Source organism: Aythya fuligula, chromosome 17, assembly GCF_009819795.1.
Source record: "Aythya fuligula isolate bAytFul2 chromosome 17, bAytFul2.pri, whole genome shotgun sequence".
Lineage (NCBI taxonomy): Eukaryota > Metazoa > Chordata > Aves > Anseriformes > Anatidae > Aythya > Aythya fuligula.
In genome coordinates this window covers 3,572,581-3,594,429 of record NC_045575.1, presented here as the reverse complement: position 1 = coordinate 3,594,429, position 21,849 = coordinate 3,572,581, and the positions used below count along the sequence as shown (strand labels likewise).

General features: G+C 45.3%; 2 protein-coding genes across 7 annotated transcripts in view; one reads left to right on the top strand and one right to left on the bottom strand.

The window, feature by feature from the left end:
• The first annotated feature begins 1,329 nt into the window (after positions 1–1,329).
• Positions 1,330–20,242, top strand: CCDC92 (coiled-coil domain containing 92). Of its 6 annotated transcripts, none has more exons than XM_032199234.1 (4): positions 1,330–1,347; positions 15,796–15,942; positions 16,302–16,343; positions 17,391–20,242. In XM_032199234.1, the coding sequence occupies exons 2-4, from the start codon at positions 15,813–15,815 to the stop codon at positions 18,164–18,166; spliced, it is 948 nt and encodes a 315-aa protein (XP_032055125.1). In that variant the 5' UTR covers positions 1,330–1,347; positions 15,796–15,812; the 3' UTR covers positions 18,167–20,242. The 6 variants fall into 6 exon arrangements, with proteins under 6 accessions (XP_032055125.1, XP_032055123.1, XP_032055120.1 ...); XM_032199232.1 differs by lacking the exon at positions 1,330–1,347 and adding an exon at positions 2,341–2,451; XM_032199229.1 differs by lacking the exon at positions 1,330–1,347 and adding an exon at positions 2,341–2,455.
• Positions 20,243–20,378: 136 nt separating this feature from the next.
• DNAH10 (dynein axonemal heavy chain 10) overlaps positions 20,379–21,849 on the bottom strand; it is a 56,486-nt gene continuing 55,015 nt past the window's right edge. Inside the window, exons 77-78 of the mRNA XM_032199067.1 lie at positions 20,958–21,103; positions 20,379–20,692 (exon numbers count right to left, since the gene is read on the bottom strand). Coding sequence (XP_032054958.1) covers positions 20,546–20,692; positions 20,958–21,103 — 293 coding nt within the window. The 3' untranslated portion in view covers positions 20,379–20,545. The remainder of the gene's footprint in view (positions 20,693–20,957; positions 21,104–21,849) is intronic.

Below are 21,849 nucleotides of genomic sequence, written 5' to 3'. Positions count from 1 at the left end.
TGGGATTTATCTCAGTTTCCTCATCTGACCCTGGGGTGGTTGCTTAGAGCCCGTCTTCAAAAGAGTGCCTGCGTTTTTCAGAGGCAGCTGTAATTGGGAAGCACTGACAATTACACCAGAGGCATGGCCACAGGCAGCACAGGTAGGGCCTGGAGGACTGCTGCACAGCAAGTCACAGCTCTTTGTGATCCCTGATGGAGAGTTTACTGGAGGGCACTCCTATCTTAAGGGCCTGGATTTACCCTTTGCTGACCTGTTGATTTGCATTTTGGGGACAAAACCCTTGGCCAAGAGTTGTGGTCAGGGCCTGAACTTCCTCCCCTTCTGCAAGGAGGAGCCACTGAGCACAGTTAGCTGTACTACTCAGCACCCCCTTTTTCAGGACTTTAAAGAGCTCTGCAGATATTCATGGCACGTTAATTACCAAGCTGGCAGCACCCTGCACGACCAAGATATTCCCGTTTTGAACACGAAAGTGGGGCAGCTCAGCATGCCACTCACCTGGCAGCCAATGCAGCTGCTGAAGCAGAGCCACAAACTGGGGTGACGTTTGCAGGCTGAAACCTCACAGAACTGAAAACTTCAGAAAAAAAATTGCACTGTTAAGCACTATTTCTAGTTCATTTCTAAATGTCTGTGCTTTTGTCCTTTTGTTTCCAACACACTGTTGGGCTGCAGGCATCTCTTTCTCTTGTCTGAACGTCACACTCCCAAGGGCAGTTCATAAAAAGCAGTTTCTGTCCAGCAACACGGCTGGGGGGTTCCTTCATCTGTGTTAGGTTATTAAGGACCCATATTGAATTTAACATCCTCCCATCTTCCCTGCCAGGATGAGTCAAACAGCAAAATGCATTTCTCTCCTGGCACGAGTCCTACGTGAATCAGCTCCTCAGACCATTCCTTCATCACCTAACAGGATCCTAAATTAAGAGTCCACCCTGTTACGGCCTGTTTTATATAAAAAGCTGGATGGATCTGAGATAAAATGGAAGGAAATCCACGAGTGGGAGAGGGCTTGTTCAGCTCTGCCTGACCTTGCCAGCCGGTTCCTGCGCATCCCTGCACAGCCTCCTCTCTGCTCGTCGTTTCACGCCTAGATTCCCACTTAACACTTATCCATTTAAAACTTATCCTTTATTTTTGGTTTTAGCTTTGCTAACTAAGAACTAATAAGCCTTCTGGAAAATATTTCCCTCTAGGCGATGTTGTGCTGCATTTCCCCCAGCTCCAGGAGCCCCACGGTGCAAAGCACACGTAGATCATCCTCCATTTGTTTATGTGCAACTGAATCATGCTAAGGAGCCATAGACCCAACAGCTTGCTGCTTCGTGCTCAGTTTGGTTTGGGGTAAGTTTTGAAATGCATATATTGAAATATACCCAGCCTGTGTTGGGCATGTTTCTTTTTCCTTAGAATATCATCAAGTTTCTATGTCTTCATTCTGAAGTCCCCCATAACGAAGTATTTTATTTCCATTACAAACACAGAAAAGCCACAGTCTGTGTGCAAGGCGAAGCTTCAGCTCTCCCCATGTGTTCACAGGGAAAACGTCCTAGTGATGGCCAAGTCCCCGACTGCCCCAACCTCACTGCGTTTGTTGGGTGCAGGGGGTTCTGGGCGTCTGTTGATGCTCACATGAACTTGTATGAGCAGACAGAAATGTGATTGTGGTACTCGGCCTCATCTCACGTGGCTTCGTGCAGCCAACACAGATGCACAGACATCCAGGGCTGCGCATCCAGGATGTGCCCAGCTGGTGTGAGTGCAGCTCACGTGCACGTGTCGGTGCAGAAAGCAGCGCACAAACACGGTGCACGTGCAGAGGTGCGCACGGAGCGCAGAGCCACCCCCAGCAGCACACCCATGCAGCAGTCCAGATGCAGCTGTGCCTATTTCAGATACCCTGCAGCAAAGCGCACACACGTGCGGCCGGGAGCAAAAAAAAAAAAAAAAAGAAAGAAAGAAATCGGCACAAAAATCCCCCAAACTCGGCTGCTCTCCCTTTATCCCCCCGCCACAGCGCTGCAACACGCGCGGCCCCCCGTTCCCGCCCGCGGGCTGCACACGCGCCGTGCGCGCGCTCCGCGCTGCAGCCACGCGCGCGAGCCCCCTGCAGCCGCCGCGCGCTTCCCGCCCCCCGCGCGCGCTTCCCGCTCCTCAGCGCGCGGCCAGGTCCCGTCCCCCCCCTCCCCACATTCCGTGGGCGGGAACGCGGTAACGGCCGCTGCCCCCCCCCCCCCCTCCCCGTTGCCATAGCGCCGGGCCGGGCTGCCGCAACCGCACCTGCGCCTGCGCCGCCGCCGCCCCCGGCCCCGTCCGTGTCCCCCCCCCCCCCTTCGTATCCCTCCCCCCCCGTCACCGCCGCCGGTGAGCGCCGGCCCCGCGGGGCTCCGGCGGGCGCCATGAGCCGCGGCTGAGGGCTGAGCGCTGCCGGCCGCCGAGGGGCCGAAGGCAGGTGAGGGGCGGCCGGAGGTGGGGGGTGGCGGGGCTGTGGGGCTGCGGCTGAGGGGATGCGGCCCCAACGGCTCCGCGTTGTCGTCGTCGTCGTCGTCCCCCCGCTGTCGTGAGGGGCTGAGGGGACCCCCCCGGCCTTTGTGAGGCGGCTCCGGGGCGGGGGCGGCGGCGGTGAGGTGAGGAGAGGAGAGGGGCGGGGGGGGTTGGCCGGGGGCTGGGCAGCCCCGCTTCGTGCTCCTGAGGGGAGGAGGAGGAGGAGGAGGGCGGCTGCCGGCTCCTTGCTGGCCGGGGACCTCGGTCTGGGTGCCCCCGGCCCCGGGGAGCCGCCCCCGTTTTTCTCTCCCTGTCTGGAAAACGCAGCTCGGCCCCGCCGGCGCTGCCGCCCCCCGCCCCGGGTTTTGCTTGGCGGCCTTAGCGCTGCCCTTGTGCCGGTTAAGGCAGGAGCAGGTGGGTGGGGAGCGACCCTGGGCTGAGGCGAGCGGGTTCCTCCCGAGGGAACGCCTGGCAGCAAAGAAATGCGGCGCGACATCGGATGTGGAGAGCTGCCAGCTGCGGGGAGGCTCTGCCACCCGAGACCTGGGGTGGGACACGGGAGGAAGGAAGGAGGGGCGCTGCCTCCGGGGGTGACAGCAGCAGGGTGGGAGCTGGGCAGCAAAACTGGGCAGAGCCGAGCCCGTGGAGGTGAATGAAAGCCCAGACGCCGAGGCGGCCTTGGAGGGTGGAATTGGCCGTTTTGATCTGCATTGCAGGTGCACAGGAGGCACCCAGGGTACTTGTTGGCTTTGCCTCGGTGGTAAGATGCTCAAGCTTAAAAGGCTTTATTGAGGCTTTGGCAATATAAACTATGCTCCTTAACGTAATAAATAAATAAACAGATAAGACTAAATGCAGTGCATTTTTTTCTGTATAACTTGCTCGTTAGCAAATGTAATTCCGTAGTGCTTTATTGTGACTGAACCTCTGAGGGAAGCTGGATGTTTATGCTCTTAAACAAAAACAGACATTCGTGCTCTTGAATTGAGCATCACTTTTTGATTTATTTAAAGCTAGCGTTTTTTAAGCAGATAATAAAAGACTTGTAATTATGTGAATGTTGTGCTGAGGTTCCAGCAGTGATTTTTCGTGAAAAAGGGCTGTAACAGAGGAAAGTATCATCTGCTTAAGCAGAAAATATTGATTATATAATATGTAGAAATATATTAGAAAATTGGCTGAACCGATGCATAACTGTTTGTTTTCATCCTATTGCCATACTTCTGCTTTGTGTATCTGTAAAGTTTCCGCCCCTATCACCTTAGAAAAGACAAAGGCCTCGTGACCAGTCCAAATGCTCAATGCAGTTTTAGGTCCAGCGGTTGCTGTAAACTCAGAAATAGCAATCTTATTTCATTCCATAAAGCTCTTTCCTTTACTTAAGATTCCAGGTATAATTGCATACTTCTAAGGTTTCTAAATTATTTTTAAATGTATTTAAAATGTATATTCTTTATCATTCTAATTACAAAAATCAAGCTCTTCTTCCATATGCCCTAATTCAAGGGGCTGTAGGCATTAAGGGCAATATATTTGTTTGTTCACATCTGCCACGTTAGTGGGTCCTTTAACAGCAGCAGGGAGAAGAAAAACTCCCTGGTCCTATTATTGCAGAATGTGAAGCATAACGTACGGTAAAATATTTTTGGAACATTAGTACAACTGTAGCCCTTCTACTTTACTGTGTACAAACTAGTTTGCCTTTAATACCATTAGGCACTGATTTCTAAGTGTGTTATTGCTTTTCCATGGGTTAAGAAATTGTGTTTTAGAATTGCAAAATCCTCAAGATTATATTCTCAAGATTCACAATGTATTGCAATGCTTACTTGTGTAAACAGAATGCTGTTATGTAATCCATTTTTTGCTCAAGTTCATGTTTCACCTCATTTTTTGTAGTTAAAAAAAAAAAAAACGTAGCAAATTGTAAACATCTTTCTGAAATAGTTCATAATGCTTGAGATCTTTTTGGTGACAAGTAACAAGTGACACTATGGATTTGTGTATCTGTGTAAATGCGTCTGTGAGTAACTAACAGCAGTGGGTTTTTAACAGGCAGCAACTTACTGAAGAAATCCCTGTGTCGGGTAGCTTGCTGTTGTGCTTTAGGGGAAATAGGGGTAGTCAGAGTAGACAAGTGCATAGATCTTCCTTGTTTTCCTGCAGCTGGTTGTTTGAAAAACAAAGTCACAGGCTGAGAAAAGAAAGACCTAAGGGTGTTGGTGTTGAGAAAAGGCAGTTGCATGAACCATCTGTGGTCTGGCTGTCTGCAGCTTTGTTCATGTCAGTTTTCTGCAGCATACAATAAAACATCGTGTGTGCTTGGAGTGGCTGTGAGATGTAGAAAAGCACAGGTTTGTGTGCCTTATTTCTGCTTGCACGCTGTCGGCAGTGGAAGCATGCTGCAGTCAGCTGGTGCTGTGCAGCTGCCAGCAGCGTGGGCAGGCCGGGCTGTGGCAGCGCTGGTCCTGTCCCTTGGAGACGTGGTGCTGAGCGCCAGGGTGGAGCCCGAGCGTGGCGCTTGCCCTTTGTTCAAGCAGGAGGCTGTCATCAGAGCCTGGCTTCCCTTTGCATCCGCAGCATGCCAGAACACTCCCAGCTCCTTTCGTGTGCGTGTGTCTAACGCACCACCTGAAAGAGCAATTGAAGATGATGAATGCTGTATTTTGGAGAGCCGGGTTTGAGTGTTGGTGTTCAGGTGCTGCCTGCTGCACCTTGTCTCCGATTCCTGCACTTCTCTGAGAGCCAGTATCCTTCATATATCTGGTTGTAGTATCTTCAGTGAGCGTGTGCCTGATCTGTTGGTGTTCATTTTTAAATGATAGCAAAACTGTTTTCTTCTAAGTGAAGCTGTCCAGCAGTCTGATAATGGGTGTTGGTCATTATCTCCATGGGATCAGTAACGTTGTCTGGGGATGCTGCATCAGCTTGTTTCCCTTGATGATATGAAGGAGCATGGTATTATAAACGGGAGCAGTACATTTACATGCTACAAGAAGTTAGAGATGTGGCAAATCTTTTCTGAAAATAATGTATTCTGAGTGTATTGGAATATCTGCAAGCTGGTTTTAAAATAGTCTTTTTATTTTCTTAAAAAAAAAAAAAAAAAAAGCCTTTTATTTGGATCCCTGTCCTTCCTGCTGTTGAGGAGCACGTTTATTCTCATTTCACTCCTAGGAAAACTTGGGGTGTTACTTGAAAATATCATTAAAATATCTCGCTGCTTGTCAGTCTTAATTATGTGTGTAAGAGCCAGGATTCAAGATCAAAGTTATTTAAAAGTATTGCTTCACTGAAAACTGGATCTTTTCATGACTTCCACCCAAATAGAACAGTGCTGAAGGGATGCAAGACACAGACTCCTGATAGCTCTTGAACAGGAGACATTTATTGCCCTTTTTCACTACTACATTTACTTTCCCCATAGCCCCACGCGCTGTCCTCACGCCCGAATCTGTCATACAGTTGGTTAGAGACCCTCAGACACGCGCCTTGAGCCAGCCAGCAAGTGGCCAATGCCCAAAGCTCATCTTTAACACTGTAGCCAATTTACTTTTATCTAAACCTTGCTCGAGTTTTTGTTTCTACCACTCGTTTCCTCATTCTCTCTAATTCAGGGACATGTGAAACAGCGCGAAGCCACCTGCAAATTCCTTTCCCACAAGTGCCTGCCTGTAGAAAGGCTGAAGGTTCACCAGGGAAGGTAGCTCCTGGTAATTCGAGGCGGTGCCCAGAGGGAGGGCACACAAGGTGCCATTGATCACACCACTGTGGGGCAGAGGTGTCGCACGTAGGGGGTGTCTGTGTGGAAAAAGCCTGAATGATGTCATTAGTGGCAGGTTTCCTTTGTAACACAAGTATATGTGCTTGTTTGCTTTCCGTTCCTCATGAAAACTTGATTCAAGCTCTGTTAGCTTTGCTGTCTTCCAGGTACCTGGGTTATGTAGGTAAGAGTACAAGGTACCTAGGTCTCAGCATCATATTATTTAATAAAAAATCTTGTACTTTTTTAAGGGGAGAACTTAGACATAGGTAATCACTGCCCCTAGGTTCCTGTCAGCAGCAGCTCTCAAAACCTTTACTTCAGCAAAATGGAGAGTAATTTTCATCTGTTTGATTGTTCTCAAACAATCAAATCGATGCCTTAGGAAACGACTGTCACAGAATGCTTTAGAGAACAAACATACTCCTCAGCCTGTTCAACTTGCCTGGAAAAATGTTGTTTTATTCTGCAGAGCAGTTCAAGTAGCTGTGCTCTGCAGCGGGATCCAGCCAGTTCTCTTGACACTCTTCATCCTGGGTGAACTCTGAAAATCATGCCCTCTGCTGTCCTCGCAGTGGGAGCTCAAGTTCAGGGCAGTGCTAGGAGCTGGCACTGCTGCCTCAGGAGGCACTTCTGCCCATCCCACTCACCTGTTCTGCTCACCCATTTTCCCCTTCAGGTGGCTGCACTGTGAATCCCTCAGTGAAAACCAGTCAGTGGGAAGGTGGCTCTGTGTCAGTGGGACCAATTCCCCAGCCTGCAGCACTAGACAGTCCGGGGGAAGGTGGATTTGGAGCATTTCACAAACGTGGCAGTGAACTTTCTCGGTATATCCGAGTGGAAGCTGTGAGGCAAAGTTGTGGCTAGTCTGGATAGCTGAACAATTGCACATCTGCATCGTGGCAGGTTATTTTTCTACTAAGTGGGAGGGGAAAAAAAGAAGTCACTTATGTGAAACCAGCCATAATAATTGCTTTGGTTGGCGTTTCATTAAGCCTTTAGAACTGGGACGTTTTAAAATGACACACATACACCTTCTGTGACTTCTTTCTGTGATTCACACATCGCTTACTGGTCATAGAGAGTGAACTCAAAAGATAGCACAAAGTTGTGTTCATAAGGGAAAAAAAAGACTTTTCCATCACGGTATAATTTCTAAGCGTAAGTTTGTAGTTGTACTTAACATACCCTTCTACGCCTCCCACAGGTGCTATACAAGGTGAAGGCCTGATTTAGCTTTAACTGAAGCCGGAGAACTTAATGACTGTGAAAGTAATAGGATCAGAGTCATTCTTATGTGCAACACTGATATTATGTTAGTGTTGAGGGGAATTGGAGACTAACTTCCTTTTCATTGCCCTTCTTGCAAAAGAAACTGGCTTTAGTAGAAAGAGCAGTATGTTTCTTTCCAATATTATATATTTCCAATATTATCCAGTTGTGATTGGGGTGCAATTTGTGAAAGCTTTGATGGAGGCTGTATTAAAGTGACAAACTCCTTCCTTCCCGGGATGAATGAAGGGGTGAATAAAATAGAAAATCCACTCATCAGGAGCTACTGATGAGAGCCTGCCAGTTCTGCTAAATTACCCCTTTACTCATGAGGGGTTTTAATATAACTTAAAAAAAAAAAAAAAATCATCGTTAAAGAAGAGTATTGTTTTTGAAGTAATTGGTGCTACTTAGGTGATGCCTTCCCCATTTCCCTAATGCCCAACTTTAGTCATTTCCAGTGTTTTCTGCCAGAGTAAGCCCTTTCTTCTTGACAGCCATAGCATCGGTTGCCATAGTGTTGGGATACCTTGGCAACAGTTGGAAAATACGCAGGTCTAAAATGCCGCTGCAGGACCGCTTCACTTCAATGTGATTCTCTTCCAGTCTCTGGCATACCAGCGGTCTTACCGTTGGCTTATTTTTAGCCTCCTTCCACTGTGACGGCCCCAGGGTGGTGCGGTCTCAAGGACGGGAACCGTGTTTGTTGTCCCTGTCAGTCCTCATGGCTTCACACAGGGCAGCGTGTAAGCAGTCGGTGGTTCCTGCACCACCAGCCTGTTAGGTTAAGGCATCTGGAGGAATGAAAGCGTTGCTACCAGAGATGTGTCCTCTTAATTATTCTTCCTGCTGCCATGCCCACTGCTGTTACAGTAACAAAATTTTATTCTTTTTACTAAAATATTAAAACTCTGCTTCCTCAGGGATATTCAGAGATTCCCTGTAAAGAGTCTGCAGAATCCCTAATCACAAAATGAAGAAGAAACGGGGTGGAAAATCTACCCAGTGAAACAACATCAAAAAGTGTTAGAAATAGAAGGGGTGCTGAGAAAACAGTCATCCTTCCTCTAGGAGGGGGGTGGCACATTTCATCTTTGCCTTCAGCTGTCTCCAGGAAAGAATTAATTTTGTCTGGCTTTAAAGACATAAACTAAAAGGGCGTGAGAACAGCGTCCTGGGACCACAGCTAGATGCGATAAGAACTGATAGACGTTGGCACAGAATCACAGGAATAGTGTCCGGAGTTGTTGCTACAAGCTGAGCTGCATACTGAAGGTGGCTGCAATGGCCTAGTGTGTAGTCTGAAAGGCAGGGTGAACTTCAAGAGCTGCTAGCTAGTGAACGTGGTCTGTTCTAATGCACAGTGGGGTGGGGAGGGAGTCATACATCTGCTCCTGCGTAGCAGACTGTCTTTGGGATGTCCTGCTGGATCTATGTCGATGGACATGCAGTCGTACTGGATCAGCTGTGCGGGTAAAGGAAATGTCTGAGCAGAAGGCCACTCAGCAAAGCCCTCGAGTTGGCTGTGGAGACTGCAGGCTTTCTCTGCGTGTCCTTTGAAACAAGCTGACCAAACACTTTTCGGATGGCATAAGTCTCTAGAGATGGGAGAGCTGATCTAAGCAAAGAACAGCTAAGTGTCCGGCAGTTGGGCATTTTATCATTAGAGCTTACAGTACTGAGCAATATTTGGTCAGGTCAGTGGCAGCCTGTAAAATGGGGACTGTCACTTACAAGGTTCTTCCAAGAGAACCCATGTCCTTAATTAGTTCTTGAAATTGTATTTTGTATAGCATGCAAAAAGTGTTCTGGCAGTTTTTGTCACATTTTGAGGGGGCAACAGCTAGATACCAGTTTAGAGGGAGAGGCTGGCCTGCCCAAATGTGTCTCCAAAAAAGACTTGGATATTTGTTGGCAGGGAGCTGAAGTGGTTGGTTTTCCAGGTGATAATTGCCCCATCTCTTTTGAAGGAGATTGTTCTGTTTTCTGTTTTGTTCAGTGGATCCCAAACAGGAATGAAAATGTTAAATAATTGTGGTCAGTTGAGATTTGTTGCAGTAGATTCCTTTAGACCGTGTCTAAAATCATAGATTATCATCTCCCTCTTCTTATCTTGCAGCAAGGTATGGATATGCTCTGATGTTGTGCGCTGGCACCTAATAATACAGAGCCAGAAAATTACACTCATTTCATTGAAATATTTTGAACTCTATCCAAATAATTGAGATCAGAAAAGGCCTGGAGCCTGTTCATCATCTACAAGGTAGGATTTGGCTGTTAAAATGTTAGCAGTTGTTTATGGTGAGCATGTGATGATGTTGGATATTGTAAGCTCGTTTCTTTCTTTTTATTTTAAATTTAAGACGTTTTTTCCCTTTTTAAGGGAACACGCACTCAGGAAAGAGATGGAACAGTTCCTTTTTAGGGTGAGCTTACAAGAACGTTCAATTACCTTCCCATAGTAAAGAGAAGATGAGGACTCAGGTGCAGCAGGGAGTAGTGTTGCACTTCACATTTCTGAAGGAGAGCTGCTTCATTCAGTTTGCTCTCCCAGACTGTATTCATAACAAATTCTAAATCCACTGCTTGGGGGGATGTCTCCGGATCTAAATCTCTAGCTATATCTAGAAATGTTTTGTAGTGGTCAAGAAATGAGAAATACTGTATGTTTAAGGGTGGAATGCAGCACATCATACAGATAAAGCTTTGCGACTGTGACAGGTTGGAAATTGGTTTTAATGCTGGTCTTCCTGTGAACCAGGTGTGTTACCAGTGCAGTGTTGAATACTGGGATGCCCCTTTTAATGTTTTATCAACCTTATCAAGTGACAGATGCATTCCTAGTTGGAGTTTGCCTAGCTCTGTGTTTCACAGTCCCTTTTGTGTAAGAACAAAGCAAGCATTTTAAAAAAAAAAAAAAAAAAAAAAAAAACTTGCATTGGAGACCAGAGAGGGAAGAAAAACCATAGAGCCCAAACTACTCTGCGGTATGTGGTTACAGCTTTCTTCCCGGCATTGCCTTAGCTGCTCTGAAATCTGTCCTGCTGATTTCCATAGTGAGAGTAAAGATTGCTCATCTGGCTCTTACAGAGGACTTGGGTGACGTCTGCATTTCTCATATCTATCCTGTGCTTTTTAATTGTAATCGTATCCATGGCTTCACATTCCTTAAGGCTTGGAAGAGCAGGAGATGTAATGAGCTTATTGCAATCCCGGAACTGCTTTATAGGATTTCCTCTTAGAAACTCCAACAGGAACATACCTGAGTAGATTCTGAAGACTGATAGTCATTTCTGTAAGATCTCAGCTGCCCATGAGACCGGTTGTTGGATGTGATTTGTGGCTACGTGTGGTACCACAAAACAGGGGGTTAACAATTGTTAGGGAGCTTGGAGTAAGTCGAGTAGGCCGTAGCCAGAGTAGTCTTTAAACAGTGGTGCCAGCCAGTATTCTCAGTAGGGAAGTTAAGTCCTTTGTATCGATTGCTTTTACTGAGGAATTACTCCGCAATCAGTCTGCTCGGCAGTACTTTTAGGATAGTAAACGATTCCAAAATGACAAGCTGCACCAGCAAAGCAAAAAAATAAAACTCCATTGACAGAGCTGAAGAATTTGGAACAAGCCATGCAAGCAGCATAAATAGGGTGGTGTTAGAGGCATGAATTGTAGGTTTTTCTGTATGTAGCATAGTGTGTAATGTGTTAGGTTCCTCGGGGGGAGCACCAGTGCTGTCCAGCTTTTGGAGCTCCCAGCTCTCAGGAGTGCTGTTCTGGGATGTCGTGTCAGGAGGCTTTTTCCTTCCTCTTAGTGCTGTGTTAGATCTTCTGACATGGTCTGTTTGGTAAACTTGCCCCAAAACGTATCAGTTGGCTAGGTTTGCCTGACCTAATGCACATCTATCCGTGTTTTCAGGTACCTTTTGTCCAGTTCGGTTGTATTATCTCTAGGGACATAAAAGGACTGGATGCTATTCTAGGGAGATATTTTCTCTGTGGCTGGCTTCTGCTTTGGTAGTTTGGCCAGCTTTCTGGTTAGGTGCTGGCTAAAAAGTTCCTACAGGGAAAAACAAGAGGTGGGTGAAATGCATGTGATCCCTTGGTATCTGAGAATGTGAATGTATTTGCAGGTAAACTCACAAGGAAATTTCTGATGCACAAATAAGGGAAGAAAAATAAACTAAAATATTTTTAATATTAATGAACTCAGTTGGCAGATTCAGTAGAAATCTATTTTATCCAGATCCCAGGCTTTAATAATAGGCCTAGGTTTGTGTTTTAAATTTGGTGTAAAATAGCTATAAAGTGAATAGTGTCTTGGAGTATATGCTTATGAATACTAATTTGTGTAGCTGAAGCAGGTTTCTCAGCATAAGTGGCTTTGTATAGTGACTGTCTCTGCAAAACATCTTCCCTGCTCCCGTGGTAGTTTCACCTGTTCCTGAGTACAGGATTGCGCTGTGTTTTATGTGCTGTGTACGAAGACGTGACAGGGCAGGGCTGAATGGGGACTGGATTGAAGCTGCTGCCCATGAACTCTGTGGAAACTGTGACTTTACCACAGTGGCCTTCCCTTTCCTAGACAGCCAATGCAATGGCTGAAGGAGAGGACAGGCAGACTGCAAGGCTGCAGTGAGGAAGGAAAGCCCCGGAGGACTGCAGAAGGCCTGCAAGTCGCCAGTCCTCTGGTCCTTCATCCTCAGAGGAGGGAGGACCGACTTACCGTGGAGGGGCTGTAGCTAAAACTCCTGGTGGATTGATGGAACTGCTCTCACTGATCACGTACCGGTGCTGCAGGGGAGGTGATGCTCTGGTGCTGATAGTTTGTTTTTTTTTCTTCCCAAACCCATAAAACTAGCCTGCCTCTGATTTGTTTTTATTCAGATGAGGTAATCTTAGTGTGATCTTTAGCGTGGAAGAGATGAAGATGAAAAAATAATTGAAGGCATTAACAGTGACAGCCTTGCTCTGAATGTGAGAACACGCAAAACTAGTTTAAAAATGCATTTATTTGCAATAATTGAGTTATGAACGTTTCATATCAAAGTTTGTTGCTGGTGATGAAGACTTCTTCTGTTGGGTTTATAGTTAGAAGCATAAAGCATGTAAGTGATTAGTAACAAGTGGGATGGGAAAGGTTCCAGGACATTATATGTAGACCGTTCTGTCACATCGCACTGTCAGTACTTCATGTTTTTTAGAAAATACATTTCTTAGTAAAAATCCTTCTGAGCCTCAGTGTACCATGCAGTCTCAGCTCCAGCTGTGTTGAGGGAATGGACTCTGAAGCAGGTTTTGTTCTGCTGTCATACTGTCAATAATACTCTTATGATCACTTACAAAATTGGATGATTCAGTAGCTTCTGTGTATAGTCAGCTTTGCGGACAGGATGATGTCACTTTGAAAATGTAACAGCAAAAGCATCAACGATCCTTTAAACTAACAGTGCCCGTGGTAACTGCTGTGACCATGAGGCACCAGCTGAGGCTGCAGCACGAGAGGTTCCTGGGCTGGCCATGGGGCTCCCAGTGAGTCCCCTTGCTGAAGGGCAGAAAGCAGTCCCAGCTCAGCGAGGCGCTCTCATGTAGTGGCTGCACAGGAGCCTGCACGCATGACTGAGGTTACTTCATATTTAGCCAACCCAGAAACCTCTTTTGAGAGTATTTTTGATCTGTACCTTGCTTCTTTCTTAATTGTGTTGATTGCAAACTGACCAGTTCCACACAATAAAGCACGTTGGCACTGTTTCCCTCGTTCTTCTTGAGCACTGAACCTGATCTTTCATCTTCGTTATAAAGTAACTGAAAGCTCTGTTTTGCCTATTGCATAGAAATCAATTCCATGAAAGTCTTTTACACCCTCACTTTATTTTTTGACAGTCAAATATATGTTTCTGTGGTAGGAATAAGTCATTGATGATGTCAGTTATGGTTACGCATAAAGCCAAGAAGATTGTGTGTGTGTATATACGTACATTTTTAATTTTCAAATGTTTTATCAAGGCTCTGTCTCTGGTGTTTCTTTGTGGTCATTTGCATGTTCCCTGGGTTACATCTTTGGGATGAAAGATAAAAAATTAAAATGAGTCTGTGTTATCTTAAGGACTGACAAATGAATGTTGTGTCCTCTGTATGTTCTACTAACTTTAAACTTATAGAATCAAATCTTTGTCACAAAACTACATACCAAAAGAGCCCAATGGGAAATGTTTTACCTAGCAATATGAACCACTTAAGGCTGCCTGCGAGGTAGCCAGGGGACAGAATTAAGGTCCATCTCTTGCACAATGTGATCCCACAATTACAGTCTGTAGCTGTAATGCCATTGCAGATGGTGAGAGTCCTGAGTCTTATCTTTGCAATCTAAAAGCTGGAATTGCTTTTACAAAGCTACACCAATAACTCAATTTATCCTTAGTATTGAAATGGCAAAGCTAATGCTCCTTGTGCAACAGCAGCGTCTGACACAGCATGGTAGCAGCTTTGTCGGTCCCGTCTCCTTGTTGGATGGTGGGCACCAGCAGCAGCTGTGTGCAGGGCGCCACAGGGCACCTGGGAGCCCTCTCCTCCTCGCTCCTGGGAGCAGGTCAGCAGCTGTCCTCTGTGGCGCCCTGAAAATTTGGCATTTCCCCCAGCACAGCCTGGGCAATTCCCATCCAGCATGAGCTACTCCCCCTCCCACCAGCCTGGCTCTCAGACTTGTCTGCCCACCTGTTTTTGTGCTGTCCTTACACTCTTGGGCTGTCTGAGGAGAAGGCTTCCCAAACTTGACAGATTCCTTGCTAAAGAAAGGAGAAATCTAGCAATGTGGAGGAATTGAGGGCATATGTTTCTCAAACCTTCTTTTCGGGTAGATCCAGCAGCCTCTGCAAAACAGCTGTAGGTGGAGCAGCATTGTGTGCCCTCGCTGTAGCAGTGCTGCTCATGTTAGAGCACCCTATGTACACAGAGAGGGGCAATGGTCATACTGTGAAGTTCAAGAGCAACTAGAAGGATTTTGTGCTGAGTAATTTTATGCTGCGGGAGGGTGGCATGCTGTCATCTTTGCACTTTTTCATTAGTGTACTTGTTTTAGAGTTAAATTTCCCTAGGAAGCAGGACAGTGAAGAAAATAGTGTCATGACAGACTGATTAGATTCACCAGGGACATGGTAACTCCTGTCCATGCTCCTCTGGAGCGTCATCCTGCCACCGCAGCTCACCAGGTACTCTTCAGATGTCACAGAGGGAGCCCCAGGGAAGCATCTGGCTGCACCTTGTATGAGGAGGCACTTATACCTTTTATCAGAGAATTCATTTGTGAGTCTGTGTCTCCAGTTCTACTAGACAGGTGTTTCTCTGTTGTTTGGCCTGTGGGTATACAATGTTTTAAAACCATTGTTGCCTTACAAGGAGCAGTAGTAACACAGCAGGGGTCTTCAAAGATGCTTCTCAGCATCGCACTGCAAACCATTTCTGCCTTTATTTGAATCTGAGCGCTGCTGTGGCCAGGGGCCTAGTTTTATGAGACTGCTCTGCGAGGAAACCCCAGTGGTGTAAGAGTTTTCCTTTTACTCATAACCTCAGCAACAAATATCTGCTTGTTTTGTCTTTAAATGGGACATTGTGCTTTTCCACAGCCTCACTGCAGTGTCACTGGGGCCTGTGTGGGACACCAGGCTGCAGTGCCATGGGGCCAGCGTCCGTGCTGTAGTGCAGCTGAAATGCAGCAGCAGCCAGAGCGCTCTCCTCCCCCTTCCAGTGTGCACTTCTCAGCTAAGGTGCCCCTGAGCAGCCACATGCATGCACACTGCTGGGCTCAGCTGCGTGTTAAGGGCTCCTTACTTTGCATTTCTCTTTAGTGATGATGTAGTTTAGTCCTTTCTTCCTCTTTATTGTCCAGAGATGTTAATGAGTCCTGTAACCCAGGAGGTACATGGAGAACACCCAACCAGACAGAGGGACATACTAGCCCATTTCTCAGAACTCCACTTATATCTTGTAACAGGATTAGTGACTTTGTCTGAAGTTAATCCTTTAAATGTGTTAACTCCAAACAAATGAGTTCCCTGTGCTGCTCTGGCCTGGAGTTAAATTAGGCTTTCTATGAACCAAGAGCACTACTCAATGAAACAGTCATGAAACAGAAAAACACTTGCACTTCTGGGGCATTTGCTTGCTTGCATATCAGTTTGTTAATAGTATAATTCAATTATTTCTGTTGATTCTTGTTGTAGTGAGGATCTTTATATCCGCAAGATAACTGCGTGTTACCGTTCTACATCTGTTTACTGACAGAGCGACTGCATGCCAGGATGGCAACTTCAAACCTGGAGAACCAGCTACACAGTGCCCAGAAGAATCTACTCTTTCTCCAGCGAGAGCATGCCAACACACTGAAAGGCCTGCACGCTGAGATTCGACGCCTGCAGCAGCACTGCACAGGTAACTGGAAAGCGTGCTGATACGCTGGGTCAGTGCTTGACTCTCTTCACAAGAATGGGGTAACTGCTTCCTATTTTAGCAGTGAGGCCTCTGCAACAGAGCCCCCCATTGGGGTATAGTTAGGGTGTGTGTATTTCAGGGCATGACAGTGTGGTCAGTAAGCAAAGATCTGCCTTTTTAAAAAAAAAACTGTCATGGGATTGTTCTGTGGCTGGGTTGTTTTGTGTTTTTGTTTGTTTGTTTGTTTTACAGATTTGATCTTTTGCAGTGGATCTCCTGTTACTGTAAACATGCTCACCAAGTGGTTTATTTGTTGTTGTTCTAACAAAGAAAGCTAAACAACTTTTTTTCCTCTTCAGATTTAACCTATGAGCTGACTGTAAAGACTTCAGATTTTTCAGGTAAGGAATACCTAACATTTTTCGTTTACTGTTCATGTTAAACTGCCTCATGTATCTTAATGTTTTACTTTCTCCATTACAAGTAGCTGAGAATATTTTGCATGTGGGATGTTGACTCTACAGATTCAAAAGATACAAGAGGAGCTTTCTACTTTCCAGAGTTATGATTATTTATGGAGTAAATAACCATATTTATTTTTAGAGTAGGTGGTCTGTTAGTAATGCCGGTGTGTTGGTGCTGTGACAGACATGGACATTGTCCACTGTGGAGGGGACAATGTCTAACAATATATAGTTGAAAGTTCTGTGACTAGAGTGCTTGTTATTGGAGAATTTGGGGCTGAAGGTCCCTGCTGAACAGTTGGAAAGCTGTCCAGCTGTAAAAACTAAAGAGTGACAAAATCACCCCACATGCCCCATGTGTGCTGTGAGGGCACAGGTGCGGAGATGGGGTCAGCCTGTAGGGCATGCCCACAGTGCAAGATCCCCTGGTGTACAGGGTGGCGTGTTCTTGTGAAAAGGAGGCAGCCAGGCTCAGACACCTCATCCCCAGAGAGACTTCTACAACTGCGAAGAGGAACATCTCTGCCTACAGTCACAGGCTTCAGCTGTCCATGGGGGACCAAAGCTAAAGCCTGGGCATGTCTTCCTGGTGAGCTGGGACAGCTGTTCCGGCCTGCTCACCAGCCACTGTGGTGCTTGCTGTGAGAGAAGAGCCTCTTAATGACCAGCCAGTTTGCAAAATGGCTCTAATTCTGAGCAAGTATAGCAAGCATGGTTTCTGTAATCCCCATTTACCTCAATGCGTGAAGCATCTTTACTTGGTGTCAACAGCTTTCTTTTAAACTGTGGTGAGTGGCAGTAGCTCTTCATCTCTTCTGTAAGAGCCATCCCAGTGCTTCTGAAGATAAAGTGATTCTTACAGCATTTGCACAAGTTAGCCTTTGGGGTCTTATGGGTTTGAATTGTCAAAAGGAACCCTGCTCCACTGTTTTACTTAATGACTATCATTAACTTGAAACACTTCTGATTTTCCTGTTCTTCTAGAAAATGGTAGTTCAAGAAGTGATGAACTCAAAAGAAAGTGTGAAGATCTTGAAGCTCAACTGAAAAGCAAAGAGGCTGAAAACAATGAATTATTGAAAGAACTGGAACAAAAGAATGCAATGATAATGGTGCTGGAAAACACTATTAAAGAAAGAGAAAAGAAGTATTTGGAAGAGCTAAAAATGAAAAGCCATAAGCTCAATATGCTGTCAAGTGAACTGGAGCAGAGAGCAAGCACTATTGCTTATTTAACTTCTCAACTGCACGCTACTAAGAAGAAGCTGCTGAGTTCCAGTGGGACTTCAGAGGGGACCCCTTCTGGCAGTCCAGTGTTGTCCAACTATAAGCCAGCCCCTCCCAAAGACAAACTGCCTGAGACTCCACGACGCAGAATGAAGAAGAGCCTGTCAACACCACTCAACCCTGAGTTTGAAGAGGCCTACAGAATAGGATCGGATAGCCGGAAGCTGCTGCTAAGAGAGCCTGTGGATGCCATGCCTGATCCCACTCCGTTTTTGTTGGCCAGAGAAACGGCAGAGGTCCACCTTATCAAGGAGAGGCCGTTGGTTATTCCACCAATTGCTTCAGATCGAGCATCCGGTGAATCACACAGTCCAGCCCGAGAGAAGCCACACAAGGCACACATTGGGGTGGCGCATCGCATCCACCACGTCGCGCCGTCCCAGCCTCAGCCGGAGGTTGAAACGCTGGCAGTGGATCAGGTCAACGGAAGCAAAGTGGTCAGAAAGCACTCAGGGACAGACAGAACTGTTTAAGTAAAATCACTTGCTCTATTCTGTTGCTGTTTATGCACTGTGATCCTATAGGATAAATAGCACCTGCAGTAAAGTTTCTTTTGATGCCCCATGCATGCCAAACTTCTTCCAGATACATCATTAATAGATTATTCTCCTCTAATGAACCCTAATAGGACTGTGTTCATATGGCAAGGCATATAACTACTAAATGCTGTGGCCAAATCAGGGGTACCTGACTGCTTGCTTCTGAGCACTGCTCCATTTATGGTAACTACACATGTGGACAAAGGCACAGGCTGCAGGCTGTGTTATTAATGTTAATGAAAACAAACTTAGCTCTAACCCTGCAGCAATAGGTAACGGCTGTTAGCATTTAAAATAGCAACAGGTCTTTTGTCTCCACTGTGTATCTAGCAATTCGTACACAAACATTAACTTCCATGACAAAGCCTTTTCTCATGGTAGCATTGAACATAATGCAGCTGCAGCTAAACTTTAAAAGGCACTAAGGACTTTTTACCTTCATAGGCTTTTGGTTGCAAATTGTGTTCATAGTTTCTCTGGCTCAAAAATCCTGAGAGTCCCAGCAAGTATTACTTATTAGTCTTAAATACTTTGGTTTGTGGCTTTAAGTAAAAAAAAAAAAAAAAAAAAAAAAGGGAAGGAGAGGCTAAAGCACTCTTTTTCAGTGGTTAATGGTTCTCACAGAAAGAGTAAGAACACTTCTTTAATTTTTATTTTTAAATTGAATGGCTTCATTGCACGTTTTACACTAGTCTGTACACTGCACTTGTGGCACCTTCCATACTGGCTCAGAGCTCCTTTTTCAGGGAGCAAATGTAACCGACTATCCAATATGGGAATGGTTCCTTATGCTCTAACCTGCACTTTTTTTTTTTTTATAAAGGGATTATTTTTGTTTCCTGAAAACCATAGACTTGTTCTGGGTATCATCAGACAGCATGGGCTTCTAAGCTATTAGAAGCCCATGCTGTCCCTTTAAAATGTGTGCATTTAGTTTGAAATGTAACTGAGTTAACCAATTCATACAAGAGGAGAACCTGGCATCCTCGAGTTTTATCTCAGCCAACTGGGACACGGTTGCCTTGTATTTGTCCTGGTTCCCCTACTCCTGCCTAGTTAGCAACAGGTAGCCCCAACGTCTCTTGTTAGACTACTTGATTTTTATGTTTGTTCTTTTTTTCTAGGAAAGAAAGGCATACTGAGAGCAGTGTGAGTATGTAATTTTGGACGGGAGCACAAATCTGACAGTTTTTTTTCTTAAATTCTGATCAGCACCTCCAGCTCACCTCTGCTTCACTCTTGTCTGCAGCCTCTGAGTAGGACAAGCAAGAAAAAATGGCTCCCAAATGCTGCTAAAGCTTATGATGTGCCTTCAAAAACTTGGAACACGTAACCTTTGTGAAACCTGGTGAAGGATTCCTGCCTGCCCTCTTTCCTTCCTCTTGCCAGCTGTAGTCTTAACCCCTTAAGCTTTTTCTGCAGCTGTGTGTTGGTGTGTGTTTCCTTTGGGAGCCTTGGATAACAACTATTTGTCAGCTTCCCTTAAAAAAAAAAAAGGCACTGGCAGGATGAAGACAGCTGTTCTTCCTAATTGTGGTAATGCTAAATTTCCTGTGTAACGTATAACTTACAGCAGGGTTGTTGCCAGTCAGAGAGGATTTGAATGTCCACTAGCCCTAAGGCCTCCCGTGTCGTCTGCCTGTGCACCTTCACAATTCAGTCACTTGCTAGTTTAAAGCCCAAGAAACACTCGTCAGTGTTGTGCCTTGTCAGTTGTGTGGTAGGATTTGTTTCATGAATTGTGGGGAGGGACAGGGAGAAGGCTGTGTTCCTGAAAAATGATTGGTTAAAGACAGCTTGTTATTCCAGGGTTTACCACGTCTAAGTGTATTGCATTACCCAGCAGTGGTTTCGGTTTTGGGTTTTTTTGGTTGTTGTTGCCATATTATGATGGCTATCTATTGTATGAGTGAACTACCCTGCCACTTGTTCAAGGCCGATGGAAGGCATCGCTTCTAAACACAGCAGAAGCGATGCTTTGGGCAATTAAAAATGTTTCTTACAACCATACAGGTAAACCTTAGTCTTTGTGTGTGTGTGACAAACTTACTACATCTTTCCTATATCTATACACAGCAACTCAGAGCGTTTCTAAAACAAAATGCAAATGATGAAAAACACTTCCTTTTCAAATGTGTTTATTGAGACTACTAGCTTAGTTGTAACATACTATTTAAGGTCAAGTACACCTAAGTGAACACTACCCTACCCAGGGTGGTGAATCTTTGCCTCTTTGTTGTTTGTTTTGTTTTTTCCTTCCCTCCCTAAAGCAGTGAATTCTATGAGAAAAATCTAGTGCCTAACTTCAAGCTATCAATCTGCATTCAAAGTGAGACAAACACCTTGAAGCACCCAATGGGAAATGTGCCTTGTGGTGTAAAGATCAGCTTCAAAAACAAGGCCAACGCCCATCGCGTTCCTTCTCATGGAGGTGGTGTACACTGGTGTCCGGAGGGTATTCTAGAAGAGGGTGGAGGAAAAGGAAGACACTGAATAGTTCTCAAAGTGCATGAAAGTGGAAACAAGAGGAGCCTCTATGAGAGATGGTTGACTTCAGAAATTCACTCATTCTGTTTCTGTAAGGAGAAGTTTCACACTGCATACTCTAAAATGCTAGTGGTAGTTCTGGTTGTGCTAAGAGGGAAATGACCAGCAGCTACTGAGATTTAAAAACAGGAAGAAGGTGATAAACAAATGTATCTCAGTGTCCCCAGAGGAAACGTACCTGGAGTTTGAGCCTGTGCGCTTCAATGGGGATTATCTTCAGAATGGGTAACTCCACCACCAGCACTCCGGGCTTGCTTTTTGTAAGGCAGCTGTTCTCTATGTCCCAGTCTGCTCCTTCCAGAAACAGGCCAGAAACAAAGCAACCTGTAAAGGCAGAAACGCGACATCTTGTGTAAGTCAGGCCACTAAAAAACACTGTTTAAGGCAACGTTATTCCTACAGTGGATCTCCTTGGCATTAATACAGTGATGACAAAACTTATCCTTTCAAACTGCATCTACACAGAGGTATATTTACCTGTGGTGTCTGTCTGTATAGCACAGCTGTGAGCTGTGGGTTTAAAAAAACATTTTCAAATTAAAATTGGCTCAGCTGCATTATATGTGATAAACAGGAATAAATACCAATTTCCTACCAGTTTTCTTCCCCACAGTGGATACCACCCTTGGTATTTGCTCACGTAATAGCCAAGTTATGAGAGAACTTGTTCACTCTTGTGGGACTGAAGGTTAGCTCATGCTGACAAAAGGTGTGGGTTTGGACAGAGTTGTTCTAATACCAAGCATTTTTGTTGAAATTTTGGTAAATACAGAATAATCTAGGCTTGACGTGACCTTTTTTTTTTGTTGTTAACTGATAGCTATATTTGGCAAAAAAACAGATTTTTCTTCTCTGTTTCCAGTCAGGTATGATATTCAAAAAGAGTTGCTTACCTGGACCTTTAGCCAGAGGTTGTTGCATTTAGTAATTAGAACACTGGCATTTCTAAGAGATATATATACACAATACGTAATACAACACAGTTATATTTACTTTTTTTTTTTTTTTTGCTTAAATACATTATTTGCAGTGTAAATGCATTTTTACTTAGTCTTAGCAAGTTTATAATG

Excerpts from the sequence above, each read along its gene's own strand:
- CCDC92 (XM_032199234.1), top strand. The coding sequence starts at position 15,813 with ATGGCAACTTCAAACCTGGAGAACCAGCTACACAGTGCCCAGAAGAAT. Across the intron at positions 15,943-16,301 it reads CCTGCAGCAGCACTGCACAG|ATTTAACCTATGAGCTGACT; the intron begins GTAACTGGAAAG and ends TTTCCTCTTCAG. Across the intron at positions 16,344-17,390 it reads AAAGACTTCAGATTTTTCAG|AAAATGGTAGTTCAAGAAGT; the intron begins GTAAGGAATACC and ends CTGTTCTTCTAG.